Source organism: Didymella exigua (genome assembly GCF_010094145.1).
Source record: "Didymella exigua CBS 183.55 unplaced genomic scaffold M421scaffold_28, whole genome shotgun sequence".
Lineage (NCBI taxonomy): Eukaryota > Fungi > Ascomycota > Dothideomycetes > Pleosporales > Didymellaceae > Didymella > Didymella exigua.
In genome coordinates, this window is record NW_022984802.1 from 57,412 (window position 1) to 80,997 (window position 23,586).

Below are 23,586 nucleotides of genomic sequence, written 5' to 3' on the forward strand. Positions count from 1 at the left end.
ACAATTAGGTACGATGACGGAATCTGTCGGTTGATGGCTTGTAAATGCATTCCAAGAGCACGGAGGCCTTAGATGTGCGCTGTGACGTGGTTGATTACTGGCCTCTTGTCCCGCATTCTCCGCGTCTTCCAAGGATAGCGGAGCTTTGCCAAGCGTCAATAACACAAGCAGTGACAAGAGATGCATGATCACGATTTCAACCCCTATACTGGGATGCGCGAGCTCCGAACGTGTTTGACGTACCGACGCTTCCAATGGGAACCCAAACGGCCATGCGCACGATCGCACTCTATCTATCAAATGTGGAGTTATTGTGAAATCTGGTGACCACAAATTGCTGCTGATACCTCACGTATCTCTATGGCCAAATCGTTGTAAGACTGTTTTCCGGATACCGGCAACATCGCAGGTCGTGAATCCTGCTTCTGTTACCAACAGGGAATCCGAGCACCTCCAGCGTTCAGATGTAGAGGTTTATTTGGTTCTCCAAGAAACTCCGTTTTGTCAGCCCGGTCCAGAACACCAAGCTCAATCACCTCATCGAGGCATCATGACCTATAGACGTACGATGACGATGGAGGCTTGTAAATTTTTCTGGAAGCCACACACATGGCTTTGCAGCTAGCTCGAGTCCGTTCCAAAATCTAAAATGGCTGTTATAAACTACGAAATGCCGATTACACCAACAGTGGTCCATAGGGACCATAGCCACAGCTACGTGCTATGTAGTTGCTTCCTTGTTCTCTGTCAAAAGTTGGCTTTAGAATTCTCTACCTCAAAAGCATGACCCAATCTTAAAGGACAAAAAGCCATCAAGAAATTTTCGAGGAGTTGCGGTCAATGCAGCACTCGCTTTCACAGGAGAAGCCGTTGAAGGTCCCACAGAAGCGAGCCAAAGACTGGACTATGTGTATCTCAAAGAATCTTTCAGTTCTCAGATAGCATATCTGAGGAATTGGGCCCATCGTGTTGAATAAGCGAGGGGTTTGCGAGACGTGCATCAACGCTGGGCGTCGACTTCTCTGATCTTAGTAAAACCAAGCCCGCATAGTGGTGTAGCAGCCTCGCTAGATGCACATGTCCGCCCTCTGCAACACAACTCAAAAAGGTACGGACGGCAACTGAAGGTTCAAGTGTAGGATGAAATGCCTATTCGAGGCTATGATCATGCGGTTGAGGAAGCTTGGAAGGTGCTGTGAAGAAAAGTCATGCGTCTGCTGCAAATATGTTTTCGAGCCATAATGACATGAACAGGATGCAGTCAAGTGACAACCCCCGAGTGATCAGCTCGAGTGTCTCTACGCTAACCAAAAAAGACTGCAGCGAGGAAGACCGATCAGGGAGATTTGACATATCACTCGCCTATCGAAGACAGATAGATGACATGGCCTTATCGAAGACTGAATCTGCCATATGGCATATATTCCGGTTCTCGAGCTCGAGATTGGTTTCTAGGGATAATTCAGGGAGTCGAATATATGCAGAAAGAAGGTACCTGTCCCAGTGACCTCGACAAGTTCGTTTCTGAAGGACATTTGAAGCGGCTCCGTACACTGCCTGAAGTTACAAATGATACAAATATCCCTTTACTTCTGATAATCGTACAAAGACAATTGCCATCGCAAGTCACTTACAATACGGCCATCACTTGACACACCAGCGAGCAGGTACACTCCACATCCTTACCAACCCTGCGCAAAGAACGTCATCCGTTGCCTCGCACCCATCCCACTATCCGGTAGCAGAAAATGTCCCAGCCTCCCCTCGACTTCACTCTACACCCCGACCTTCACCTCCGGATCCCTCCCCTGGAGAAGCGCCCTCGCAATCCGTCTCCCCTCGCTCCGATCCCTCTCCTCAAGCAGCCCCAGCCCATACTGCGCGAGAAACCGAAACTCACTCCCCCACCGCCGATTCACAAACTCCATCTCATGCAGTGCATACGGCGGCTGATCTGGCAGCGGGTCGCGCTCGAGCGCGGCGTGGGCTGGGATGGCGTGCCAGCGCGACCGCTCTGCGTGCGGCCAGTGCGCGCTTACCGCCCGACTCCCGCCGGTCCTGAACGCGCTCGGTCCGAAGCTCGTTCCTGGGGGCGGTAGCACGGCGAGTGAGAAGAAGCTGATCGGGCCGGGCTGGAAGTGCGTGACTTGTCTTCCGTTCAGAGCGAGGCCGCCGCGGTTTGGGCGACCGCCTTCATGCACTGAGCCGCCGAGGCTGATTTGGTAGATGGCTCCGAGGGGGCGGCCAAGGAGGTTGCAGAAGTAGGTTGGTGCGTGGAGGACGTTGTGGAGCTCGATGGGTGAGGCGCCGTAGGATGTGAACGAGCCACGGGTGGCTTTGACGGGGAGCTTGATGGTGCCGATACCTAGGACCGGGATGGGGGCGCCGATGGCGTATAGCGAGGTGACATGGGACGGAAAGACGTGGTAAGAAGTAAACCACGCTCGGTCTTTGGCGATGCTGTTCGATGTCAAGATAAAGGTAGAGTGTGGATGGAAAGGAGACTTACTGCACATCGGAGGAGTCGGAGTAGATCCAGTCAGGGCAAAGATCTGTCTCAGGGGTCTTGCTGTTGGTCATTGTGTAAGACTGCGCAGTTGAAGTTGATATGCGTTGTTGGATGGGTCTCGAGAACAGTCGTTCTGCAAGTATGGCTTCTGTCATCAGCTAGCAGTGAGCCTCGTTTGCGCCTCGCGGATGAGTGAAAGATCATTGTGAATATGTGGACACGATCAAGACAGGTGATTGCTGCATCTGGAGGCGTTCCATACCCTCGGTGTCGAGGTGAAAGCCTACGTGATCCACTGTTGTGGATGCATGGATCCTCAGGCACCCCTGACCCTTCGAGCGGTACCATGAGATCTCCTGACCCACTGATTGCAAAGGTTCACGAGAACCTTGATGGTATCGCGGCAAACCCAGCAGCTAGCCACCGTGGAAAAGTTCAGCCTCTGATTGTACACATTACGTTGATGGCCACCTAAGCCTTGTAAAAGTTGTCCGCCTCCTTCTCCGTGACATCACTCACCAGCGACCTCTTCTGGTCGATCAGACCACATTTGCTCCCCCGTACTCTCCACCACATCTCCCTCCGGTCTCCATTCAGCGCATCTTCAAGCAGCTCTTTCTTGAACACTCTCACGAAGCTGTTGTACATTTCTGGCTCCTCGAGCTCGGTCAGTTCGTCGCGCATGACACGGACAGCCTCCAGTGCTCGCCCGTAGGCGCTCTCGGCCACGCTGTTCCTCACCAGGCTGCGGATTTCTTTCGCCATGGCGTCTGCAGCGGACTGTATGGCGGCCAAATCATCAGTGACGGCGAGCGCCTGTTTAAAGCTCGGCACGAGGTTGGCTGGATCGATCGTAACTCGTGTAGGGTTGCCCAGCAGCGCATCAACGTCAAGGCCGGAGATCGGCTTCTCGCGCTCAGCGCGGTTGCGCTTGCCCCGTCCTTTTACTTTGGGTGGTACCTTCTTGACATCTGCTGCGGCTTTGAGAGACTCGAGCGTGCTGTTTGCGCGTTCAACGAGCTCTGATGGTGGGGCAGAATACTTCTTGAGAATCTCAGGCGGGTCAGGGATGACCAGAGTGGGATCAGGATGTGTAGCCCGCCACCTGATGATGTGGTTGATACGATGCACGAGCGGTGCGTATGTATCTTCTGGCTTTGCGTACTCATCAGGGTTGCCGTCTTCGTCTTCGCCGAATGTAGACAAGTCCATGGCGTCAACGTAAGCGTCCATTGCAGCAGTAAGATCTGCATTCGGCAAGTCTCTATGTTCTGTGATGACCTTGCCGCTCACTGTAAGTTTTCGGTCCAGGGGTGGGAACTTGTAGCGTCGCATGTCCTCTTCGAAAGGTAACTCTACATCGACCAGGCATTCGAAGTCCGGCTCGATCCATGGCGCAAGCAGAATGACCAAGGGTGGTTTGCTTTCCTTCGTGACTAGACGCGCAACTGCATGCAGTCCACCTTCAAACAGCGCATGTATGAACGAGGAAAGCGCTAGCTGAGCTTGCTGGTTTGCTTTCTGGGGTACGATGTAGTTCGTTCGGCTCATTGGTAGGTAGCGTCCGAACTCTTCTTCTCTCGCGAAACCAATAAGCTCTAACGAGGGTTGAGTTTCAAGCTTGACAACATTCATGTCGGATTCGGCGATGTGGACTGCGGTCCTGCCGTACTCATATCCCTTCTCGAGATCTTCCATCTCCACATTCTTCTTAGCACCTGGTTCGTCCGGGTTATCGACTTGGTAGCCTCGCTGGGTTCGTACCACCGCCAGGTCACTCATTGGATGGTCCTCACCGACTATGCCTTCCATAGCTTCTCCGTTACTGGGTTCTGCTGCACCGAGATCTGTGCGAACGACGAATGAGCTGGCCGTTGGTGGTTTGGCAAGCATGGTGCATGGATATCGCTCGACATCGATAGTGAGTGTAGCATCGAACTTGGAGGCATCTCCAAGAGTAAGTTGGCCTTTGAAGCTGGGAATTGGCCGTGTCTGCTTCAGGCGGGGGATGCTGAGCTGCTCGATGGCTTCAGCGAGTGTACCGAAGTTGCCGCTACAGCTCTCCACGAAGCTCTTCAAGACTTCTTCGTTCTTAGACTGCGCCATGTCAGCTATGATACCGTCAGTGGAGCACGATTAGTACCTTCGTAATATCTTTGTCCTCTTCCTTGTAGCCGTAGTCTGGGTCGTCAAAGTCAACGCCGAGCAGCGTGACCTCAATCGGCGCCTCTTCGTCCTTGATCTTCATCGCAATAGCGTCCAGATCATCGGCATCCATCTCACCTCTCCCGTCAGTTACGATGACAATCCGCCGATCAAACTTCAGCGGCTTGCCAGCTTTGTTCGAGGTTGCACTGTCCATCAAATGAACAGCGACTGCTAGTGCAGAGACCACTACACATTTGAGTGGGCGATATAACATGGAAGGGACGTAGCTTACAGTCTCCTTCATTTGTCTTGCTTGGCTTCAGGTTTTTCTGCAGCCTCCGGATGTCGCTCAGCAAGTACCTTACCCTCGTCAGCAGGTTCGTCGTCGTCGATCAGTATTGCCGCACTGTTTACATTCCGAGAACACGGTGATATTCTCGTAGCCCTCCGCCTCTTCCATGACACCGTTAAGGTCCGTCCCATCAGTGCGACACGCAACAACGCTCATTAGCGCCGTTTTCCTGCCCGTCGCGACCTGCAGTCTGTCAGCCTCGTTTCGCACGACCGCAAAGCCTCGTCTCAACGCGACGCAATCACATTGCGCCACGCACTAAATCACCAAAGGAACGTCTGCATACTGTTGTTGTGATCTTGTCCCATACGTAGTCGAGCGCCCAATCAAGATCTGTGTGGTCGCGGCCGTGGCGCGTCTCACCCATCGACCGGCCGAGGTCGACGATGTAGATGGTCGATTCCTTGCCCGCCATCTTTGCAGTCGATTGCAGTTCCTTGCTCTTTCCGCGTGCGTTGCGCGTACTGCTATTTACGCTACTGCTTGCTGAACAATCTGTTGATCTGCAAAGCCTCCTGGTGACGATAAAGACAAGGTAGACAGCAGCTAATTCCTGAAAAGAAAGACGGCAAGGGCGAAGACAAAGAGCGTAGTACTAAATCAGGAAGCGCGATGCAGCCTGCCAGGCAGTCGCGGGAGCTTGGACTTTCGCGCACGCGGGCTCACGTGGAGCGCTAGCCGGATGCAACGCCAACGGAACGTGGGAACAAGAGTCGCTACAAGTAGAAGCAAGCTATCGCAGTATGGTTCTCTCAGACGTGTTGTTCAAAGTCCCTTGCGCATAGAGGCGGTTGTTCCTGCTGTCCCTCACGATACCACGTGTCTACGACCTGCACCCTTACAAGCTTACAACATCAACAAAAGACCCAACTGTGCCTACAGCATCTCAGACAGACGTGCACATCCCTGCAAAAGCAGCCCCAAAAAAGCTAAGCCAGTGAGTCAGGGAAAATTGGGCCACTGTAATGGAGGATTGCAAAAAAGATATTGCAACCTGGGAGATTCGAACTCCCGCAGACAAAGTCTATGAGAAAGCTAAACCTTCAATTGAAGGCAAGAGAAGATCTCTTGAGCCACACGCCTTAACCACTCGGCCAAAGTTGCTGTTGCTGTTGATGAATGAGTGACTGACTTAGTGATTAATATTCTCACGAATCCAAGACAGAATGCGGGCGCACTAATAATTGCGCGAGCAAGGCCGAAAAGTGGGGTGACACTGGGCCCGCAGAATCCCCGCACCCAGCCAACGGCCACGGGTATGGAAGGCTTGTTGACACTAGTGAATTGATCGGAAGAACCGAGTCTCTTTCAATCGAGCAAGACTGGAACACAGGTAGACGACTTCACTAGAGAGTTTGTCCGCGCAGTGCTGTTAGTATGATTGTGCTCTCTCTCCCTCTCTCCAAGTACACGTCTCAGCAGCGTTGAAAACACGGTCTGAAGTCGACGCATTGGTCGCATGCAATCGTTTTCATTCTTCTACACGCAGCAGATTCAAACACCAAACCTCGGCGTCAGCTGCGCAGGTTTGTTCTTGAAAATGCGCTCAATCTCGTCCAGCACGTCTGGGGTCAACTTGCGATATACATGCAGCGCCTGGACAGTCTGGAAGATCTGCTCGGGCCTCGACGCGCCCGTGATGGCGCTCGTGACGTGCTTGTTGCTCAGGACCCACGCCATGCTCAACGTCGCGACGTCCGTGTCCAGCGACTCTGCGACACGCATCAGCGCGCGGATCTTGCCCTGCTGCTCGGTCCACGCAGGCGTGCCCACCGTCTTGATGACGCCCTGGATGTACGGATCGGTCGAGGTGTTCAGGCGCGAGTCCTCTGGCACGCCGTCGATGTACTTGCCCGTCAGCAGCCCGCCGGCCAGTGGCGAGAAGACGGTCAACCCCAACCCTCTCCTCTCGAACAGCTTTGCATTCCGGAATTCATCGTCCACCTTCTCCCGCCGAAGGAGACTGTACCCGGGCTGCTCGACCACCGGACCAATGAGCCCCAGTCTGTCAGCCACGGCCCACGCCTCCTCAATCTCCGAGGGAAGCCACTCCGACGTGCCCCAGTACAGTGCTTTGCCAGTGTTGATCAGGAAATTGAAGCCCCGGACTGTTTCCTCGATGGGCGTGTGTCTGTCCGGGCGGTGCGCGTAGATGATGTCGACGTAGGTCAGCTGCAGTCGCTCGAGGGCGGCCTCGGTGCCCTCGATCAGGTGCTTACGCGAGAGGCCGAGGTTGTTGATTTTGTTGCGCGGGCTGGGGAGCGACGAGTTGTGTGTACCCCAGTAGATCTGGCCTCGTCAGCGACTGTGGCTTCACGGCGAGGCGGAGATTTGGTACTTTCGTAGACACGACGATGTCGTTCCTGCTCCAGCCGAAGTGCTTGATTGCGCGGCCCATGACGCGCTCGGATTCGCCGCCCGAGTAGGATTCGGCCGCGTCAAAGAAGTTGATGCCCGCGTCGAAGGCGGCTTTGAGGCAGGCGAATGTGTTCTCGTCGCCGACGTGGCCGCCGTCTTGAACTGTCAGTCTGCGATTGGAAGGAGAGAATGCATGACGAACAGGTGAGCCAGCCGCCGAGCGAGATGGCGGAGATCTGGAGACCGCTCCTGCCTACGAAGCGGTACTCCATTTCTGGGAGGTCCTTGGGGACATTGGTAGACATCTTGCAGGCTGTGCGTAGGCACGGGAAGTTGCGATGTGGAATTTGGGTGTGCGAGCTTGGGAAATGCTCTCGACTGTCCGTTATGACCCTCAAAGCTTGACTGCGCACGTCAGAGTGGATGGTCTTACGCATTTGTAGTCCCGCCCTTCAGCCTTCGCTGCAAGATGTCCCGCCCATGCCCCACCATCAACGGGAGAGCTTGGCAATTAGCCGATTCGGGTATGGCATCCTAGAGGGAGTGAGCAGTGGCTTGCAGCTCAAGCTCCGACATCTGCAGCACTTGCACGGGGGATCAGGGCCGTTCGATCTCGGCGGGACTCGAAATAGCCGGAATAGGAACGTCATATTGTATTTATCAAACTTCGTTGGGCATGCTAGATCCGAATCGAAATCCCACGTTGGCCATGGTACAGCGCCTACCAGATTCCGGGTACCATTCTTTTCCTCGGACCTACCTTGTCTTTGCCAAACTTCTCCATGTACCATTCTTTTGTGCCGATGGCAGTCACTCCAAGATTGACGGCCACAAACACGGTAGCGCAAAAAAGCGTCCAGTTGACAATCTGGCCACTAGGAGCTGCCAGAAAAGACAGCAGGAGGTATATGGCGGTCTCGCAGGTGTAGTGCGGACACAGCAGATTCGAGAAGATTGGATGGGTGGGAAGTCGGTAACCCTTGTTCTCGGCGCGCAGCTCGTACAAGTAGGCGTGGTAGGAGTGCTGGAGTGCATGGGCAGTGAGGATTGCAGGGACCAAGATCTTGGTCTCTCGATCTGCCAGGACGCTAGCAGAGTCCTCCCCCTCTATCCAGATGGCGATGTTGATGGTGAAATAGAAAACGAGCCCAAGCAGCCAGTGCGCGAACCACATTTTGCTCTTACTCGTCGAAGTGAAGACACTGGACTCGAGCACGCGGCGCACGCCTTGAAGAAGCATCAGCGCCCACACGACCTGCAGCTGCGCCGAGGCGTCCCATATGCGCAGCTGCCATGCCCAGAACAGCGAGCACGCGACTGAGAGGACATAGAAGTGGGTGAAGTAGTTGTGTGGCACCTGGATAGTTGCAGCGTAATCCAGCAGCTGGGTGACGGCGGCAGGCTGACGCGGTGCGGGTTCCTGAGCAGACGGCGAGGTCGCACGAGAGCCGTAGGCAAGAAAGCGGCAGCGCAGGGCAGGGACAGTGTGTATGACAACAATCTAGTAAGCAGAGCAGGTCAGTGTAGCGCAGTCAGGCCGGCGGGCGTCGCAGTACAAGAAGAGAGGCGGCTAGGTAGAAGGCGCGCAAGAGGACTGCGGGGTGGAGGAGGGCGTCGGACTGACTCCCAGGCACTGACAAGGCCATGGTGGGAAATGCTCACGACTCGTGAGGGTACTATGTAGATGGCCAGGGCGTGCGGGGAGGTCGAGTGATGAAAGAGTGATGCATTCTTGAATCATGGCTGGCTGGGCTGCTTGCTTTGGTGGCGGCGTTTCAGGCTAGCGGGGGCCCATGTCCACTCCTCGAGGCCCGAATGTTGTCGACGGGTGCTCTGCCACACTCAGCAGTGACTGGCGCAGCCGCCGCTGCATCGTCGCCGCGAGGTTCTGACGGCATGGCTGGGCCTCTCTGAGCGGGACGAATCTGATTTCTGGAACATGGAACAACCAATAATGCCCATCTCTGCCCCGTGTTGCAGCGCAGCACAGGATCACAGGCTGCGATGCAGGCTGCACCGATGCGGTTAATTGACGCGCCGATCGTGGGCTAGCGGCAAAGTGGCTGCCTCGCCCACGGTGGTTGTGGTGCTGGTCGAAGGGTCGCCGAGGGTCGCCAAAGGAGAGCAGATAGGGGCAGGACACACGCTGACGGCACATACATGAACAATTCTCTCGCCCACCTCCCCATTGCCCTTTTCGCGTCTTCTGGCTGCGAGAAGAGCAATACATGGAAACCGCAGTGACGGAGCCACGCTTGCGTGCAGGGATAGGCCTGGGCCGCTGGGACCGGTGCGCAGGCCAGCGCTGGTGCGGCGCGCTGAGTGGCCCACAGCGTTTGCCTACTATCCGCAGCTATCGCCCGTCCAGCGCTCGCCGCCTGCTCGCTTCCCAGCACCTTCCACACGCCTCGCCCATCACAACAACGCGCCGCCGCCCACGCCGCCGACCACGCCGCCGACCGTCATGAGGCAGGAACTCCCGTGTCCTGTCCCATATATGCGTGATGACCAGTAATGGCGACCTGAACGCATCCCTCGACGCCCCTCGAAGCCCGCGCAACCACGCTGCCAACGCTGCTGACGCTGCTGTGCCTGCACGCGACGCCGCCTCGCCCTCCAGCAAAGAGAGCGCGCCCGCCACGCAGCATGTCGACCACGAGGAGAACGAGTCCGAGGCCGAGACGGTCGTGCTGTCACGAGACGACGATTCGAACGAGACCAAGGCGATCAAGACGGAGCGCGACGAAGACGAACCCGCCAGGCTCGACTGCATCAAGGAAAGCACGCACTTGCATTCGCCGCAGAACGGCCGCCGCCGGTCCATCCATGTCAAAGACGTCAAGTCCAACGGCCACGCCAAAGATGCCTCTGACGACGCAAAGAGCCCGGTGCCCACGTCTCCCAGCACAGGCTCAAGACAGACCAAGGACACCAGCCCGCCTGGCTCGCCCGCCCATCCCATGCTGTCTCCTACACAGACCACCACGCGAGGGCGTAGCGCCTCCACGGTCGAAAGTCGAAAGCGCAAGCTACGCGACGAGTTTGGCAAGCTGGAGCCTCCACGCCAAAAGGCCAAGACAGAGGGGCTGAAGGACCGCACACAGCCCAACTCACCTGCGACAGTAGGTTGCCAGCTATGCGTTTGCTCATGTGCATGTGGTTTGTGGCTAACTTCTCTATCAGGGAGCCTTTGGCCGCCAACACAAGCGCTCGCAGTCGACACAATCCGTTGTTTCTGGTGCTGCAGCACGCAAACGCAGGGAGGCACCGGGCCTGGCTGTTTCAATCGAACGCTACTCAGACTCCAGCTCTGAGCGTTCCTCTTCTCCACGCGCCTCGGACGCAAACCCACACACGCGTGTCAAGCGCGGCACGGGCAGGGCGATGACTTCTCCAGCGCGGAGCATGCTCCATGGCCGGAAGACGGATAGGTTCGGTGCGACGCGGCTGGCTAGAGAAAGCGAAAAGGGCGACCTGGATGCCGTCAGGGCGGCCTACGAGGAAGCCACTGGCGAGCTGGACCAAGCCGATTTCGCAGGCATCACGCCTTTGCAAAAGGCCGCCCTGAATGGATGGGCCGAAGTGGTCGAGTTCCTCATTGAGAAGGGTTGCCGCACAGATTGCGAATCTGGCGATCGGGACACACCGCTCATTGATGCCGTGGAGAATGGACATCTGGATGTCGTCAAGATTCTTCTTACCAAAGGACACGTCAATCCACACCACCAAAACAAAAAGGGTCAACGCGCCATCGATGTCCTGGACCGCGAAGACGAAGACTGCGAGGAGATTGAGAAGGAGCTCAAGGAAGCCATGAGACGGCAGACAGACACCTCCACGTCTGAGCAACGCGAGAGATCGTCGCAGAAACAGGCCAAGAGCGCCTCGCGACTCCTGTACAACGAGTATAACGTCGAGACCCTAATCGAAAAGGCTGGAGACGGCGACATCCTTGCCGTCGGAGAGCTCATCAACAGCAACATCAAGCCAAACATTACCTGTGGTGTTGCAGCTGCAAGAGGCGGACACTACGACATACTCAGTATTTTGCTTGCCAGTGGCCTCAAAGCAGACCCGGACCCTTCGAAGCACCCTGAGACGCCCATGACTGTTGCCATTGGGCGAGGTCATGTCAAGATTGTCACTTTGCTACTCGAGCAGGACAATTTCAACCCCACCAGGCGTAACAAGGAAGGCAAGGCCTATTGGGAGATTGCCGAAGAACGCAGAGGCCCGAAGTGGGAGGAAGAGAGAGATATGCTCAAACAAGCCAGCGAATATTACAGCTCGACCCACAGAAGTCCGAGGAGGACTAAGAAGGAAGCGCCAAATCCAGCGGCTGCACGATTCAAGCGCAAGCCCTCTCCCAGAAGAGAACGCTCGCACTCGCCTCGGCCAGACGCGAAGCGCACTCAACTGAAGAAGTCGGACTCGATCTCAGCACCGCAGAAGGCCAGGCGGCTGAAGTCTGGCACCGAAGTCAAGAGGCGGAAGCGCGTCGTGAGCGACGAGTCTTCTTCGGATGAGAGCGAGGACGAAGTACGAGCTCCGACGCGGAAAGCCAAACGGTCGTACAGCGAGGGCGAGGAGGGCAAGCCTGCTAAGAAGCCGCTTAAAGCACGCTCCGATGATAACGAAACCACGAAACGCACAGCACGCGCAAAATCGAACGACAGCGACGAGGAGAACGATCAGAAACTATCACCGGTCAAGGTCCACAAGAAGATTGAAAAGATTGCAAGCGCCAGACCTACGCCCGAGGTCGAGTCGACGGACGAACGCAAGCCTCTCAAGAACAAGATCAAGTATCGGCCGATCGAAGACAAGATCAAGAAGCGACGTTTTTCAGATGCATCCACAGACGGCCATGTTGCCAAGAGGACACCCAGTGCTTCCGCAAAGTCCACACCTGCGCCTCCTGAACGGACTGCCACTCCAGAGGTTCTGCGCGAGCGCCGTGCGGAAGAGCAGCGTCTGGAAGCAGAAGCGAAGCGCAAAGCTGCAGAGGCCGAAGCCCGTAAAGCTGAAGAAGAAGAGGCCGCTCGTAAAGCAGCAGAGGAGGAGGAAGCACGCAGGAAAGAAGAGGCGGATGCCAAGGTCAAGCGCGAAGCTGAGGAAGCTGAGGCTGCACGCAAGCAGGAAGAGGAAACTGCCCGCAAGCTCGCCGAAGACGAAGCCAAACGACAAGAGGAGCTTGCAGCCCGCCAAGTACGAATCGCAAAGCTTCCCAAAGCACTACGACGAGCGTGTGAGTTGGGCACTGACCGACCTCTGCATTTCTCTGGTGAGGAATTGGGTGTATCGCCAGTATTCCTTCCGCTCCTATATGCTACAGCCAAAGACCTTCGCGATCCGAGCGCCACCTCTGACAAGACCTACGTCTGCTCGTTCCAGGTTGTTGGCATCCTTGGTCTGCCTGAGCTCGATCTCGCTCATCTCTCCGGGCCGTACTCGGACTGGACTCGCATCACCGTTTCGCGCAAGCAGCGAGAGGCTATTTTACGGCAGTACGACGTTGCTCTTCTGGCGCAAGACTTCCGCTTCCCGATGGAAGGATCGCCAGAGTTTGACTACGTCAAGATACAAGAAAGCATCAAGGAGGCAAAGAACCAGTTTCTAGCTATGGAAGGGCTGTACTGGGTCGAGGAGGCGCTTCTTAGCTCCGAGATTGAAAAGGTTGATTCTCTGCGGCCTCTGCTCGAAGACGTCAGGTCCGAGTGCAAGAGAAGGCGTCTACATATTGTCGACTTCGATGAACATAAGATGGAGAAGAAGCACAAGCCCAGGAAGAGCTTCATGGACATGGTCATGGCACAGAACAAGCTGAACGGCGTCACCGTCAACAGCAAGGGGTGAAGATTCATCGTCGTCAGATGGACATTCAACACATGACGCCAGCAAGGCAGCACGCCACCTCGCCGCTTCGAGCGGATCCGCCTCCGGAGTGGAAGGATGAGAAGGTGCAGGTCGACATCACGAAGACAGGAAACGATTGGGATGGACTGGAGGAGAGGTGTCCCTGCATCGGTCTTCTGATTCATTGTACCTACCAACGGGGGAAGACGGGCAGATAAGGCCACCAATACCTGTACATAGCGTCCAATATCATCTTGATGATCATACACTCTTCAACGAGCTGCGCTCCTGTCCTCGTCGCGCCTGCCCCGACTCGAACGAGCCTCGGCCCCACCGCCCAAGCCACCGCCCCGCGCGAAGCTCCCAACCGCAACACACATCCCACATACTCGCCATCCCACATACTCGCCATCACACTGCACCCTCCTCTTCTCCCCGAGCCAACTCCCCGCCCATCCCCTCCCATGGCGCCAAAGAACAAAAGCAAACCCTCGTCCTCGGCCGCCTCCAAGGACACCGGCGACAAGGACAAGGGCAAGGGCAAACTCAAGCCCGCAACCAGCATCAACGTGCGCCACATCCTGTGCGAGAAACACAGTAAGAAAGAAGAGGCGCTTGAGAAGATCAGGGCTGGGGCTCGCTTCGATGATGTCGCGCGCGAGTGTAGTGAGGATAAGGCTCGTCAGGGTGGGTCTATGTCTCGTTCTGGAGCGTGGCGGATACGGAGCTGTGATGTTTGCTTCGCGATGCTTCACGATGCTTCACGATGCTCTCCTCGTTTACTCTGCTCTGCTCGCTGACACTCGCAGGCGGCTCTCTAGGCTGGAAAGTGCGCGGAAGCCTGATGCTCGACTTTGAGAAGGTTGCATACGAACTCGAGCCCTCGACGACTGGGGCGCCGAAGATCGGAGAGGTCAAGACCAGCGAGGGGTATCATATTATTATGGTTGAGGGGCGTAAGTAAATGAGCGGACTGTCGCTTCTAGCGGGCTTCCGGCGGGCTTCCAGCGGGCTTCCGAAGCAGCAGACGGCGTGCGACGGCACAGCGGCAAGAGATCGACGCTGAGGCAGTAAATGATACCACGGATACGAGTGACGATACCACGAGCACAGATGGCAGCAGCTTGATTGGGAGGACGTCTCGAGCCAAGATGAAGAGGGCTATGTTACAGCGGGGCTTTGTGACAGAACACCAGTCCGGCACTACAGACGAGGCTGCCTATCCTCACGGGGCTGTCTATTTTCGTTTGAGCATGCAATTCGAGATGCAATTCAAGATGCTGTGGAGCCGAAACGACTTTTCGCCGAGGCTGTGCCTAGGGCATTGTCACCGCCACAACCGCTACGGCTCCGTAGGACCCTCGCGAATCTATTTACGGACCACGGCCGATGCTGCCTCTGATGTCTAGTGTACGATTTCGATATCAATACGAGAAAGGATAGCAATGCCTGCCAACCTTGAAGGTCGTCCGTGTAACCGTCAATGGGCTCGGTCGTACAGCGGCCAGGATCTGACTTTCCGGCTTCCTGAAACAGCAAGTGTCATCATCAATTTCGTTCTTGCCATTGGCTCCACAGCGAGCTCTGTGGATGATGCAGGGTACGCTCAGCGGGCGGTGATCTTGGTCCTGAGATCCACTGCCATGAGGGCAATTATAATGCGCTATGCTTGGACAGTGCAAATACTTAGGGGCTCCTTGACGGCTTCAAAGGTTCATCAGTCTTCCTCTTTCGCTTGTTCACTATACACATTCGTTTTTGTCACTCGCTCAATATATAATGAAGGTTTCCGCACTCGCCGTAGCCCAGGTGGGCTTGCTTAACGTACTGCCGGCAACGGCTGAGTACGTATGGCCAAGCAAGCACGATGCAATGGAGGATCTCCTGGTCTTGCAAGGAGGCTACATCCGCGAGGGGTTTATTGATGGTAGGTCTGCTATCCCAACTTATCATGGCCGACCATTTACACTTCCTAGGTATCACGCCATGCACACGCAACCCCAGCGCCCCAGGACGCCAGACCGCAGCAGAGTGGATCCGAACAGCCTTCCACGACATGGCGACCTTCGACAACGCCACTGGAGTTGGCGGTCTAGATGCCTCTATCCAGTTCGAAACAGGCCGCGCTGAGAATGCCGGTGACGCTTTCAACGGTACCTTTGGCTTCACGAACAACTACTACAGCATTCGCACTTCAGCTGCGGATCTTATCGCTCTTTCGACGGTCCTGGCTGTAGGTAACTGCGGTGGGCCTAAGATCCCGCTGCGTGTTGGTAGAGTCGACGCTACTGAAGGTGGTGTTCTGGGTGTGCCGGAGCCGCAGCAGGATCTGGATACCCACAAGAAGATGTTCGCTAAGGCGGGTTTCAGTACCGGTACGACCACTTTCAATGAACAAGTCAAAGGTCTTTGCTAACGGGACATCAGAGGACATGATCGCAATGGTAGCTTGCGGCCACACCATGGGAGGAGTCCACGGCAAGACATTCCCTGAGATCACCGAGAACAACACAGAGTCAAACGTGGTTCATTTCGATTCGACTGAGGCCACATTTGACCCCAAGGTCGCAACCGAGTACCTCGACGGCACCACGCAGAATCCTCTCGTCGTCGCTCACAACGACACTCTGAACTCCGACAAGCGCATCTTCGCCGCCGACAACAACGTCACCATGAAAGCGCTCGCCTCGGACCCCAAGACCTTCCAGTCCATGTGCGCCGACATCTTCGAACGCATGATTGACACCGTCCCCTCGACCGTCACGCTCACTGAACCCCTCGAGCCTACCCCGCTGAAACCCTACATCATCTCCTTCACCCTCACAAACGCCACCCACATCACGCTCACCGGCCGCATCCGTCTCTTGACCTCATCAGACCGATCCGAAGACGAGCGCGTCACGCTGACATACACACCCCGCACCGCGCCGGCAGGCAACAGCACGCTGAACACCACCATCGCCACGGACCCCGCGAGCTTCAAGAGCGGCCTGAGCAACGGCATCTTCGGCGAGCTGTTCAAATGGCACGAGTTTTCCCTCGCCTTGCCCGTCTCGACTTCCATCAAGAGCTTCACTGCTACTGTGACGCGCGTATCCACCGGCGCTACTACGCAGTACGACAACGCCGGCCACGGATACCCTCTCGACGATACAGTCCTTTACCAAGATAGACAAAGTTGCCGTATTGACAATGACGCGACGATTGTTGCCGCCGTGAGGAAGAGCGTGAACGCTTCGGTTGTTGCCAAGGTGGCGAGGAAGTTCCCCAAGCAAGGCACGCTTGTGCCGGGCATTGAGGTCGAGGAGTGGAAGGGCACAGTTGGCGAGGAGGTTGGTGATTACAAGTTGGTCACGATGAAGGGACAGCAGCTGCCTGAGACCTACAGTACGCAGTTTGATATCGTGGCGGGCGATAGCAGCGTCGAGTATCTCGACACCAATGTGCTGGGTTCGAAGGACTGCCAGGCTTTTTAATTGATATAATCCATCTTTCGTTGTACTTTCAATCCTTGCTTACGTCAATTCTTCTCATCCTGCATCTCACCTCACCATGTCGACATACACCCACCCACCAGTATTCGCCAATGTGATCCCGTCACAAAACTGCTCCACCCACCCGCCGAATATAACACCCCATCCGCACTCTCCCCCGGCCGACCGATCTATTTCATCGACACCGCACTCTCAACCCGCTCCTCCATATTCAGGCCGGATAGTCCGCTCGTTTTCTTCGCTGCCGCTGCCGGCGGAAGGAGGATCGTGCTCACCGTGTTCCGATGCGTTGAGAGCGCCGGTGATGGAAGCGAAGCCAGTCGCTGAGATCAGATCGTCCAGCTCCGATTCTTGTCGTCTAACGTCGCAATACCGTCACCCGCGATGCTTGCAATGGGGCGCTTCTGCGGTCGACGAGGTCGATGTTGGCTCATCTGTGGTTTTTGGAACGAGGCTGTCCGCCATCTCAGCATCGTGTGTTTACTTGCTGTCGAGTCTTTTCCGCCGTGCACTGCGAGTACAACCCGTTTGAAATTCGGGATGTTTACGTTTCGCTAAACACTCCCAGCGAGCGGCTCGGTGCGTGAATTTTGTCAACGTGTCGGTGCAGAGCTGGTGTGGAGGCAGACAGGGAGGGAGTGAGAAGTATAATTTTGTACGGTCGAAGGCGTTGAACTGCCTTTGGGCATGGTTAGTTAGGAGGTACCATAGCTACTTCAGCTCACACAAGACGCACAACCATAACGCCACATCTACTTGCTTGGTAGTAGCACCAACGGGGCAGGAAGAGGTGAAATCGGATCTTTGGTGCTGGACATAGTTCTCCCTGCGCTCTCTGCGCTGGCCGTAGCTTCGATGAGTTCTTCAAGAGTTGGCTGTGCATAGCCTGCCAATGCTGCGAGTGGTGAGGGTGCAGGCTGGAGGGTTCGGTGTTTACATTTCGCCATATCAACTGCTGAGAAGACCTGGGTCAGTCTCGAAACGACTTTGTGATTTATTTCCTGTGCATCACAAGGTTCCAGAGGACTCGTACCTGGTGGTAGTATGTAGTGTGTGGCTGTGACGGTATACTGGTGGCTCTAACCTACAACAAGTAAGCCGGCCGTGCTGGCTTTCCGTCACGATGGGTTGCTTGATCAGAGCCCCATTGGAATAAATCTCGGTCAATCCCTGAAAGGATGTGCAATATATGTCACGGTCCCTGCCGTTTTTCGAATAATTACTGTCAAATTATGTACAATTGAAGCCTCAGGATCCTCCTGGAAAAATACGAATTATCTGCCGAATACGAGAGCGACAGGTTTAGTCCCTGAACTTGGCAGAGGCAGACCTTGAGGCAAGTGCGGAAAGCTTGCCAGTACCAGCTCCATTGGGGATTCTGGTCGTAATCTCAGTCGCAGCCTTAGCACTCGCCACACTCTTGCCGCTGAACTCGCTGAAAAAGCTGGTATCCTTCTTGCCGGTTAAGCTGCTGGCAGTCGTGGTAGTACCCTGGAAGAGGTTGACCTGGCAGTCACGGCCAAGAGCAGAGCTGCACTGCTTGTTGGTCGTAGCGTCAGGAGAGCCGAAAAGCTTGCCTTTGTAGTCTGCGACAACGTTCTGGACGTTGTTGAAGACGTTGCCCTCGAAGATTCCGCGGGCGGTGGCTTCACCACCCTCGAGCAAGTGTCCCTTGACGTCGTACCAGACATTGTTGACAGCGTGGAGAAGAGTCTTGCCGCTGAGAGCGGGGCCACGACCGGCAGTCTTGGTGATGTAGTTGTTCTTCATGGTGATTGTGTCGCCGGTGCCGACCATCTCGAAGACCCAGTAGTGGTAGCCGTCGCAGCCGGTGGAGTAATCGGAGAGACCGTTGATGAAGTTGCTGGAGAGGGTGATACGGGTACTAGGCGTGTAGCCGAAAACGTAGTGCTGGCGGCCAGGACGAGCAGTCTGTTACACTATCAGTCATCTGGTTCAGCGAGGGATATGCGAACACTTACTGTTACGTGGTCGATCCAGATGAGATCAGCTCCAGCGAAGGAGAGTGCATCGCCACCCCAGACGTACTTGTGGTTCAAGTCGCTGACCTGAATATTCTGGACAATGACGTTCTTGCCAGCAAACGACAGGCCCTTGCCCTTAATGATACCTTTGGATCCGATACCCAGGATGGTCTTATTGGAGCCAACCTTGATGGGCTGCTTTGCAGCCTTGTAGTAGGTGACAGTTTCCTTGACCTTACCGGCATCGCAAGTGTCCTGCAAGATACGCTGGCACGCGGCTCCAGTTCCCCAGTTTGCGCCTGCTTCAATTAGTATAGAACCACATGATAGTAGTAGGGTGAATTGTACAAGCAGTGCCAGTCACCGTTCCCTCGGAAGTGGTGTAGTCGAAGGTTTTGTCAAGGACAATGACACGCGCGGTCGAGTCAGTCAGCCAACTAGCAAGCTCGGTGATGTCTTTAGGGTACTGAGGATTGGCGCTGCCTGTCATTCAACGTCAGCATCATTACAGCTGATAATGTAGACTTTATGTCAATCATACCACCACCAGTAACACCCGTCGCAAAGCCTTCAGCCGTGCCAACAACGCCAACTGCGCTTGCCAAGTGCGCTAGGCTGGCAAGTGCGGCGACAGCGAAGAACTTCATGATGAATGAAGAATATAATAATGAATGAAAGACTGAGGTGAGTAGGATAAAAGAAAATACCGTGGACCTCCTCGGATATTTGTAGTCTAAATTGTAGAGGCTTGAAGAGACATTGTGAATCTAGCTCAAGGCCGTGCCCCTCACCGTTGGCAATTTAAATCTGCATAGACCTTAATCAAAACGGACGGAACATCAGCCTTGCTCATGGGTGTTTCGAAACAGTGCCTGCCGACCATGTTCGTGGACTTCAATAAGATTCATGAAATTCAATATCTACCCTACCCTCCCACTAGTGGTTCGGCAATAACAGTGGGTCGAAAATGTTACCGGATCAAGATTTGTAAAACAAGGGGCGTTACTCAAGCGACTACATCTCCGAGCTACACCTCCACTTTTTGCGGTCGTAAGAGCCGTTCGGTAGCGGTCCGGAATTGACAGCCGCGCCTCGGCACTTTCGTTGCGGCACCTCGCTTTCGCCTGTCCCTTGCTTGTCCGAAAGCAAGCCTAAAAGGTCTGTGGATCGCCGCAGATACGAGGAACCGAGTCGACATGAAAAAGAACAGGGCCTGGAAGGCGAGCGCCAACTCAACTGTGCGTTGTGTACTCATGGGTGAGGTTGGTCCCAGAGCTGACCACTTCATTTTCGGACGAGAAGAGCAGGTGTGGTAAAGGCATCAAGCGTGCAGGTCCCTCCCTACGAGTGGTGAGTTGATTGACAGTTCAAATCCAACGAATGCTTCGATGGAAGTCCAAAGGGCCGATGGCACAAACGCTGGGCTTCTCGCAATTCCAACAGCACTAGTCAAGCGGTGAACTCGCCGTAGGTGCATGGCGGATGGAAGCCAAGGCTGGGGTTGTTTCAAGTACATTTACATGGAAGCCAGATGCAGCGCTTCTCGATATCAACATTGACGACGTCTGCGTCCTTGGAGCTTTTGCCGTACATATAGGCGCCGTACATGCAAGTTGTGGTACATCTAACACCGAACCATAGACTTGAAAGTGTCAACAGTTTAGCTTGAGAAGCGCTGATGGAATGGACAGTGCACTTACGCTGCGAAGACCGCAAGGCCAAGAGAAGCTTTGGCAGCGCGGCAACCAGCTCTGTTGTTTGGCCAGGCTTCTGCGCATCCACTTTCGAGATACCAGGGGTGCAGTGCGATATGCTTTGGATCGGAGTAATCACCGGAAGATTGAATGACAGCACTATAAGACCATAGTGTGATCAACATGAGGTCGTACAGCATGTTGCACATGACCGCGCCGTAAACATCTAGGGTCCGTCCTCGGATACAGAGTCGGACGAACCATAGGACCATGGTGATGATGGCAATGCAGAGACTATACTGTGTGGACCTATACCCGTGCTTAGCAGAGGTTTGACATGGCTTGGGCAAGACGTACCTTTCATCCCAGACTATCGGCATCGGTGGTACGTCCTTGTAGTTTGCCCATAAGTATGTACGGTAGCTAGGATCCGAGTTCAAGCTTTTGTTTCCACCTTCGTGCCACAGTGCTGTGCGGTATCGATCAGGGTATGCAGATGCGAAGACGGCAAGGAGGCAAGTTGCTAGGACGAACTCGAACGATGTGGCAACAGCAGTCGTGATCTGGACAACGCGACCCATGGTTCTGAAATTTGCACGCGAGCAGTGATCTGACAAGCTCACGAAGAGAGTCAAAGCGGCAGCTTTTTGATGGTTCCGTAAGGTGCGGGTAGTGATACTGTGATACTGTGATAATAGTATACTTGAATGCCGTCTAAAGGACGCATTCCTGCGCATTCGGTCAAGTACACTGCAAGGCATACGGCCGTATGCCGGCATCGTTCAGTCGCATGCCTTCGCTTTACTGACAGTAGGGTGCACAAGCGGCGCTGCCATGTGAAGACCATGCAGGTATGATCCCAATAACGAACAATCGATGACAGAGCTAGCTACAATCAGAAGGAAGTCGAGAACGAGTGGAGCTGACTTTGAGCAGTCCAACTTTCTGTATCGCTGTACCGCTGTCGCATTGTCAGATTGGGAAGGTTCTGATCGGTAGACGGAGCAATACCAGCGTTGACAGTTGTGGAGACGTCGCTTGGCGGTGCAAGTTTACTTGCGCAAATACCCTCACACGTAACGTGCTTGAGTAGTTTTGCTGAGCCATGAACCCAGGTCTTCGACCTTCTTCACCGCCAGTGATTCCTCTTCGTAGTACCTTGGTATTGATTCGAGCCTGCGAGCCTACTCATCTCGAACGCAACATGCCGATTGCGGCCCCCATGACTAGCAGGCCTGCAAGGACTCCGCTCTGCACTGGGGCAAACATTGCACTGCGCAAAATAACCAAGGTACCAACAATCACAAAGACCACGGGCAGAATGACTGTAGGTTGATAGGGTCGTTCGAGCTGCGGCTCTCGACGACGAAGAATCAACAGACCTATGACAGTGCTGACGTAAAAGACCCATTCGGCCATTCCGACAAAAGTGAGAAGAGCTCTGAAACTGCCCGTCAAGATATAGATCAAAGTGATCACTAGTGCGAGGATGTTGGCGTAACTAAAAACCGATTAGCGTGCTTTCTACGGCGTTAGCGAGAAACGTACATAGGAGCATCGAAGCTGGAGACAGTGGAATCATCGTCGGCTGAGTCATTCAGCATGGGCAGACCTCGCTTGCTGAAGAAAGCGGGCAGGTAGTGACGCTGCGAGGCTGCCACAGTGAGTCTACCAACAGAGAAGACATTACTTGTCACGGAGCCGGCACACGATACAGCAACAAGTATGGTGACGAGCATGCCTGCAGGTCGACCCAAAAGTGAGGTCGCGGCAGAAACAGCCACGGCATTGTTAGAGCTCAGCTTGTCCCACGAGAGAAGGATGTAGTAGGCGATATTGACAAACTCGAATGAGCTCAAGACGACTACCATCGCTGCTTTGATGGCTTTGGGTAAGGAGCGACCAGGATCACGGATCTCGCTGGCGACGACATTGGCCTACACGGAGCCATCAGAAGTGTCTCGAAGCCTCGGGCGAGGATTACTCACATTATCCCAACCATCGTAAGCCCATAAGCCTCCGTAGATTGCTGCGCAGTAATGGCCGTATCGTTCCCAGGTACTGATTGCGTTCCAGTCGATGATTTGTCCCTCTGAGATTGTTGGTCGTGTTGCAAACCAATTCTTCGAATACCAATCTGATGTGCCAGAAAGCGACGAGTGGGGATTGACAAGATGCGCAACGACTGCGATGAAGCCACCAAGTACAATCAAACCTACTGTGGAGATCTTGAACACTGTGAAAGACTCGCTCAGTCGCAGTGTGAATTTGGTGTTGAAGGAGTTGAGCAGAACCATGGACACAAAGGCTATGGCAGCAATGAGCTTCAGTAACCAGCCGGGAAGTGGCTCACTTGAGCTGACAGAGCCAATTGACTCTGCAATCACAATGCTTTGAATGGCCATCGACGAAGGTTTGACAGCCATGATGTAGACCCATGCCATGAGAAATGCGAATGTGTCACCGAAAACGTAACGCAAGTACTCTTGCATGCCCCCGTTCAACGGCAAGGCAGCACCAAGCTCGGCAAACGAGGCTGCACCTGCCCATGAGAGCAAGCCTCCAAGAATCCAGACAAGCAATGCGGCTCCAGGGGAGGGTACATTGCTGTCGACCTGGGCAGGGCTGGCGAAAATACCACTGCCGATCTGCAAAGTGACAAGAATCGCAAACGCATGTCGAGTCGTGAGTTGCTTGGTAGACGGTTGAGCACTGTGAGATGTTGCTGAAGATCGTCTCCCCAGAAGTGGCTCGGCTTCTGCTGTGGGCTTTGGTGCGTGGTCCTCATTCGACCCCTCGGGACGGATGGCGCTCATGCTGCGGCTGAGAGAGCAGAGAAGCTGCAAACAAAGAGATACTGGTGCACAAGGCAATTACTGCTCAGAATAGAGTGTGTGAGAAGTGCAGCAACGCGCGCATATGACGAAGGAAGTTTAGATTCAGGCACGCGTGCGATATCGCATTGCTGCTCAAATGCCTCCATGTCTGTGGCTGGGCTGCCACTTCCCCATGCGCCGCCTCTTGGCGTCGAAGTGGGATGCTTCACGGTCTTCAACACCAAAGAACGACCCAGACCACGCCAGAACCCACGCCCAAACATCGAATTACACCCTACGCCGAAACAGATCGAAAGAGGGGTAGACAGCTCTCATATCCACACAGTCCTCTCTTGCGCCTGCCGCAAGTGCTG

The 23,586-nt window shown here is 54.8% G+C and overlaps 10 protein-coding genes and 1 non-coding gene across 11 annotated transcripts; 3 read left to right on the forward strand and 8 right to left on the reverse strand.

The window, feature by feature from the left end:
• Positions 1-1,775: 1,775 nt before the first annotated feature.
• Positions 1,776-2,580, reverse strand: M421DRAFT_7779 (uncharacterized protein; the record flags this gene model as incomplete). The annotated part of the gene is made up of 2 exons (XM_033597357.1): positions 1,776-2,460; positions 2,510-2,580. 2 exons carry the CDS (start codon positions 2,578-2,580, stop codon positions 1,776-1,778), a joined length of 756 nt encoding a protein of 251 aa, XP_033445762.1.
• Positions 2,581-2,679: 99 nt separating this feature from the next.
• Positions 2,680-5,544, reverse strand: M421DRAFT_423604 (SPOC domain-like protein). Its single transcript, XM_033593521.1, has 5 exons — positions 5,296-5,544; positions 5,065-5,192; positions 4,950-5,017; positions 4,653-4,903; positions 2,680-4,606 (listed from the first exon to the last, which is right to left on the reverse strand). The coding sequence occupies exons 1-5, from the start codon at positions 5,422-5,424 to the stop codon at positions 2,981-2,983; spliced, it is 2,202 nt and encodes a 733-aa protein (XP_033445763.1). The 5' UTR covers positions 5,425-5,544; the 3' UTR covers positions 2,680-2,980.
• Positions 5,545-5,997: 453 nt separating this feature from the next.
• M421DRAFT_t105 lies at positions 5,998-6,113 on the reverse strand. Its single transcript has one exon. It is a non-coding gene; the product is annotated as a tRNA-Leu (tRNA).
• A 390-nt stretch (positions 6,114-6,503) lies between these two features.
• On the reverse strand, positions 6,504-7,672 carry M421DRAFT_69538 (Aldo/keto reductase; the record flags this gene model as incomplete). Its single annotated transcript, XM_033596616.1, has 3 exons — positions 6,504-7,298; positions 7,348-7,523; positions 7,570-7,672. 3 exons carry the CDS (start codon positions 7,670-7,672, stop codon positions 6,504-6,506), a joined length of 1,074 nt encoding a protein of 357 aa, XP_033445764.1.
• Positions 7,673-8,088: 416 nt separating this feature from the next.
• M421DRAFT_103060 (uncharacterized protein) lies at positions 8,089-9,013 on the reverse strand (the record flags this gene model as incomplete). Its single annotated transcript, XM_033586866.1, has 2 exons — positions 8,089-8,868; positions 8,924-9,013. 2 exons carry the CDS (start codon positions 9,011-9,013, stop codon positions 8,089-8,091), a joined length of 870 nt encoding a protein of 289 aa, XP_033445765.1.
• Positions 9,014-10,033: 1,020 nt separating this feature from the next.
• On the forward strand, positions 10,034-13,199 carry M421DRAFT_24740 (uncharacterized protein; the record flags this gene model as incomplete). Its single annotated transcript, XM_033588572.1, has 2 exons — positions 10,034-10,489; positions 10,551-13,199. Coding segments are annotated over 2 exons (3,105 nt in total), but the record flags the coding sequence as incomplete, so codon positions are not given.
• A 488-nt stretch (positions 13,200-13,687) lies between these two features.
• M421DRAFT_69652 (FKBP-like protein) lies at positions 13,688-14,187 on the forward strand (the record flags this gene model as incomplete). The annotated part of the gene is made up of 2 exons (XM_033596628.1): positions 13,688-13,910; positions 14,033-14,187. 2 exons carry the CDS (start codon positions 13,688-13,690, stop codon positions 14,185-14,187), a joined length of 378 nt encoding a protein of 125 aa, XP_033445767.1.
• An 815-nt stretch (positions 14,188-15,002) lies between these two features.
• M421DRAFT_69625 (heme peroxidase) lies at positions 15,003-16,699 on the forward strand (the record flags this gene model as incomplete). The annotated part of the gene is made up of 3 exons (XM_033596622.1): positions 15,003-15,150; positions 15,200-15,598; positions 15,651-16,699. 3 exons carry the CDS (start codon positions 15,003-15,005, stop codon positions 16,697-16,699), a joined length of 1,596 nt encoding a protein of 531 aa, XP_033445768.1.
• Positions 16,700-17,897: 1,198 nt separating this feature from the next.
• On the reverse strand, positions 17,898-19,438 carry M421DRAFT_423610 (polysaccharide lyase family 1 protein). The gene is made up of 4 exons (XM_033593522.1): positions 19,244-19,438; positions 19,051-19,185; positions 18,700-19,001; positions 17,898-18,649 (listed from the first exon to the last, which is right to left on the reverse strand). Exons 1-4 carry the CDS (start codon positions 19,347-19,349, stop codon positions 18,020-18,022), a joined length of 1,173 nt encoding a protein of 390 aa, XP_033445769.1. The 5' UTR covers positions 19,350-19,438; the 3' UTR covers positions 17,898-18,019.
• A 770-nt stretch (positions 19,439-20,208) lies between these two features.
• On the reverse strand, positions 20,209-20,977 carry M421DRAFT_69642 (uncharacterized protein; the record flags this gene model as incomplete). Its single annotated transcript, XM_033596626.1, has 3 exons — positions 20,209-20,344; positions 20,403-20,705; positions 20,754-20,977. The coding sequence occupies 3 exons, from the start codon at positions 20,975-20,977 to the stop codon at positions 20,209-20,211; spliced, it is 663 nt and encodes a 220-aa protein (XP_033445770.1).
• A 607-nt stretch (positions 20,978-21,584) lies between these two features.
• M421DRAFT_103066 (amino acid transporter) lies at positions 21,585-23,212 on the reverse strand (the record flags this gene model as incomplete). Its single annotated transcript, XM_033586867.1, has 3 exons — positions 21,585-21,897; positions 21,945-22,333; positions 22,385-23,212. 3 exons carry the CDS (start codon positions 23,210-23,212, stop codon positions 21,585-21,587), a joined length of 1,530 nt encoding a protein of 509 aa, XP_033445771.1.
• Positions 23,213-23,586: the final 374 nt, after the last annotated feature.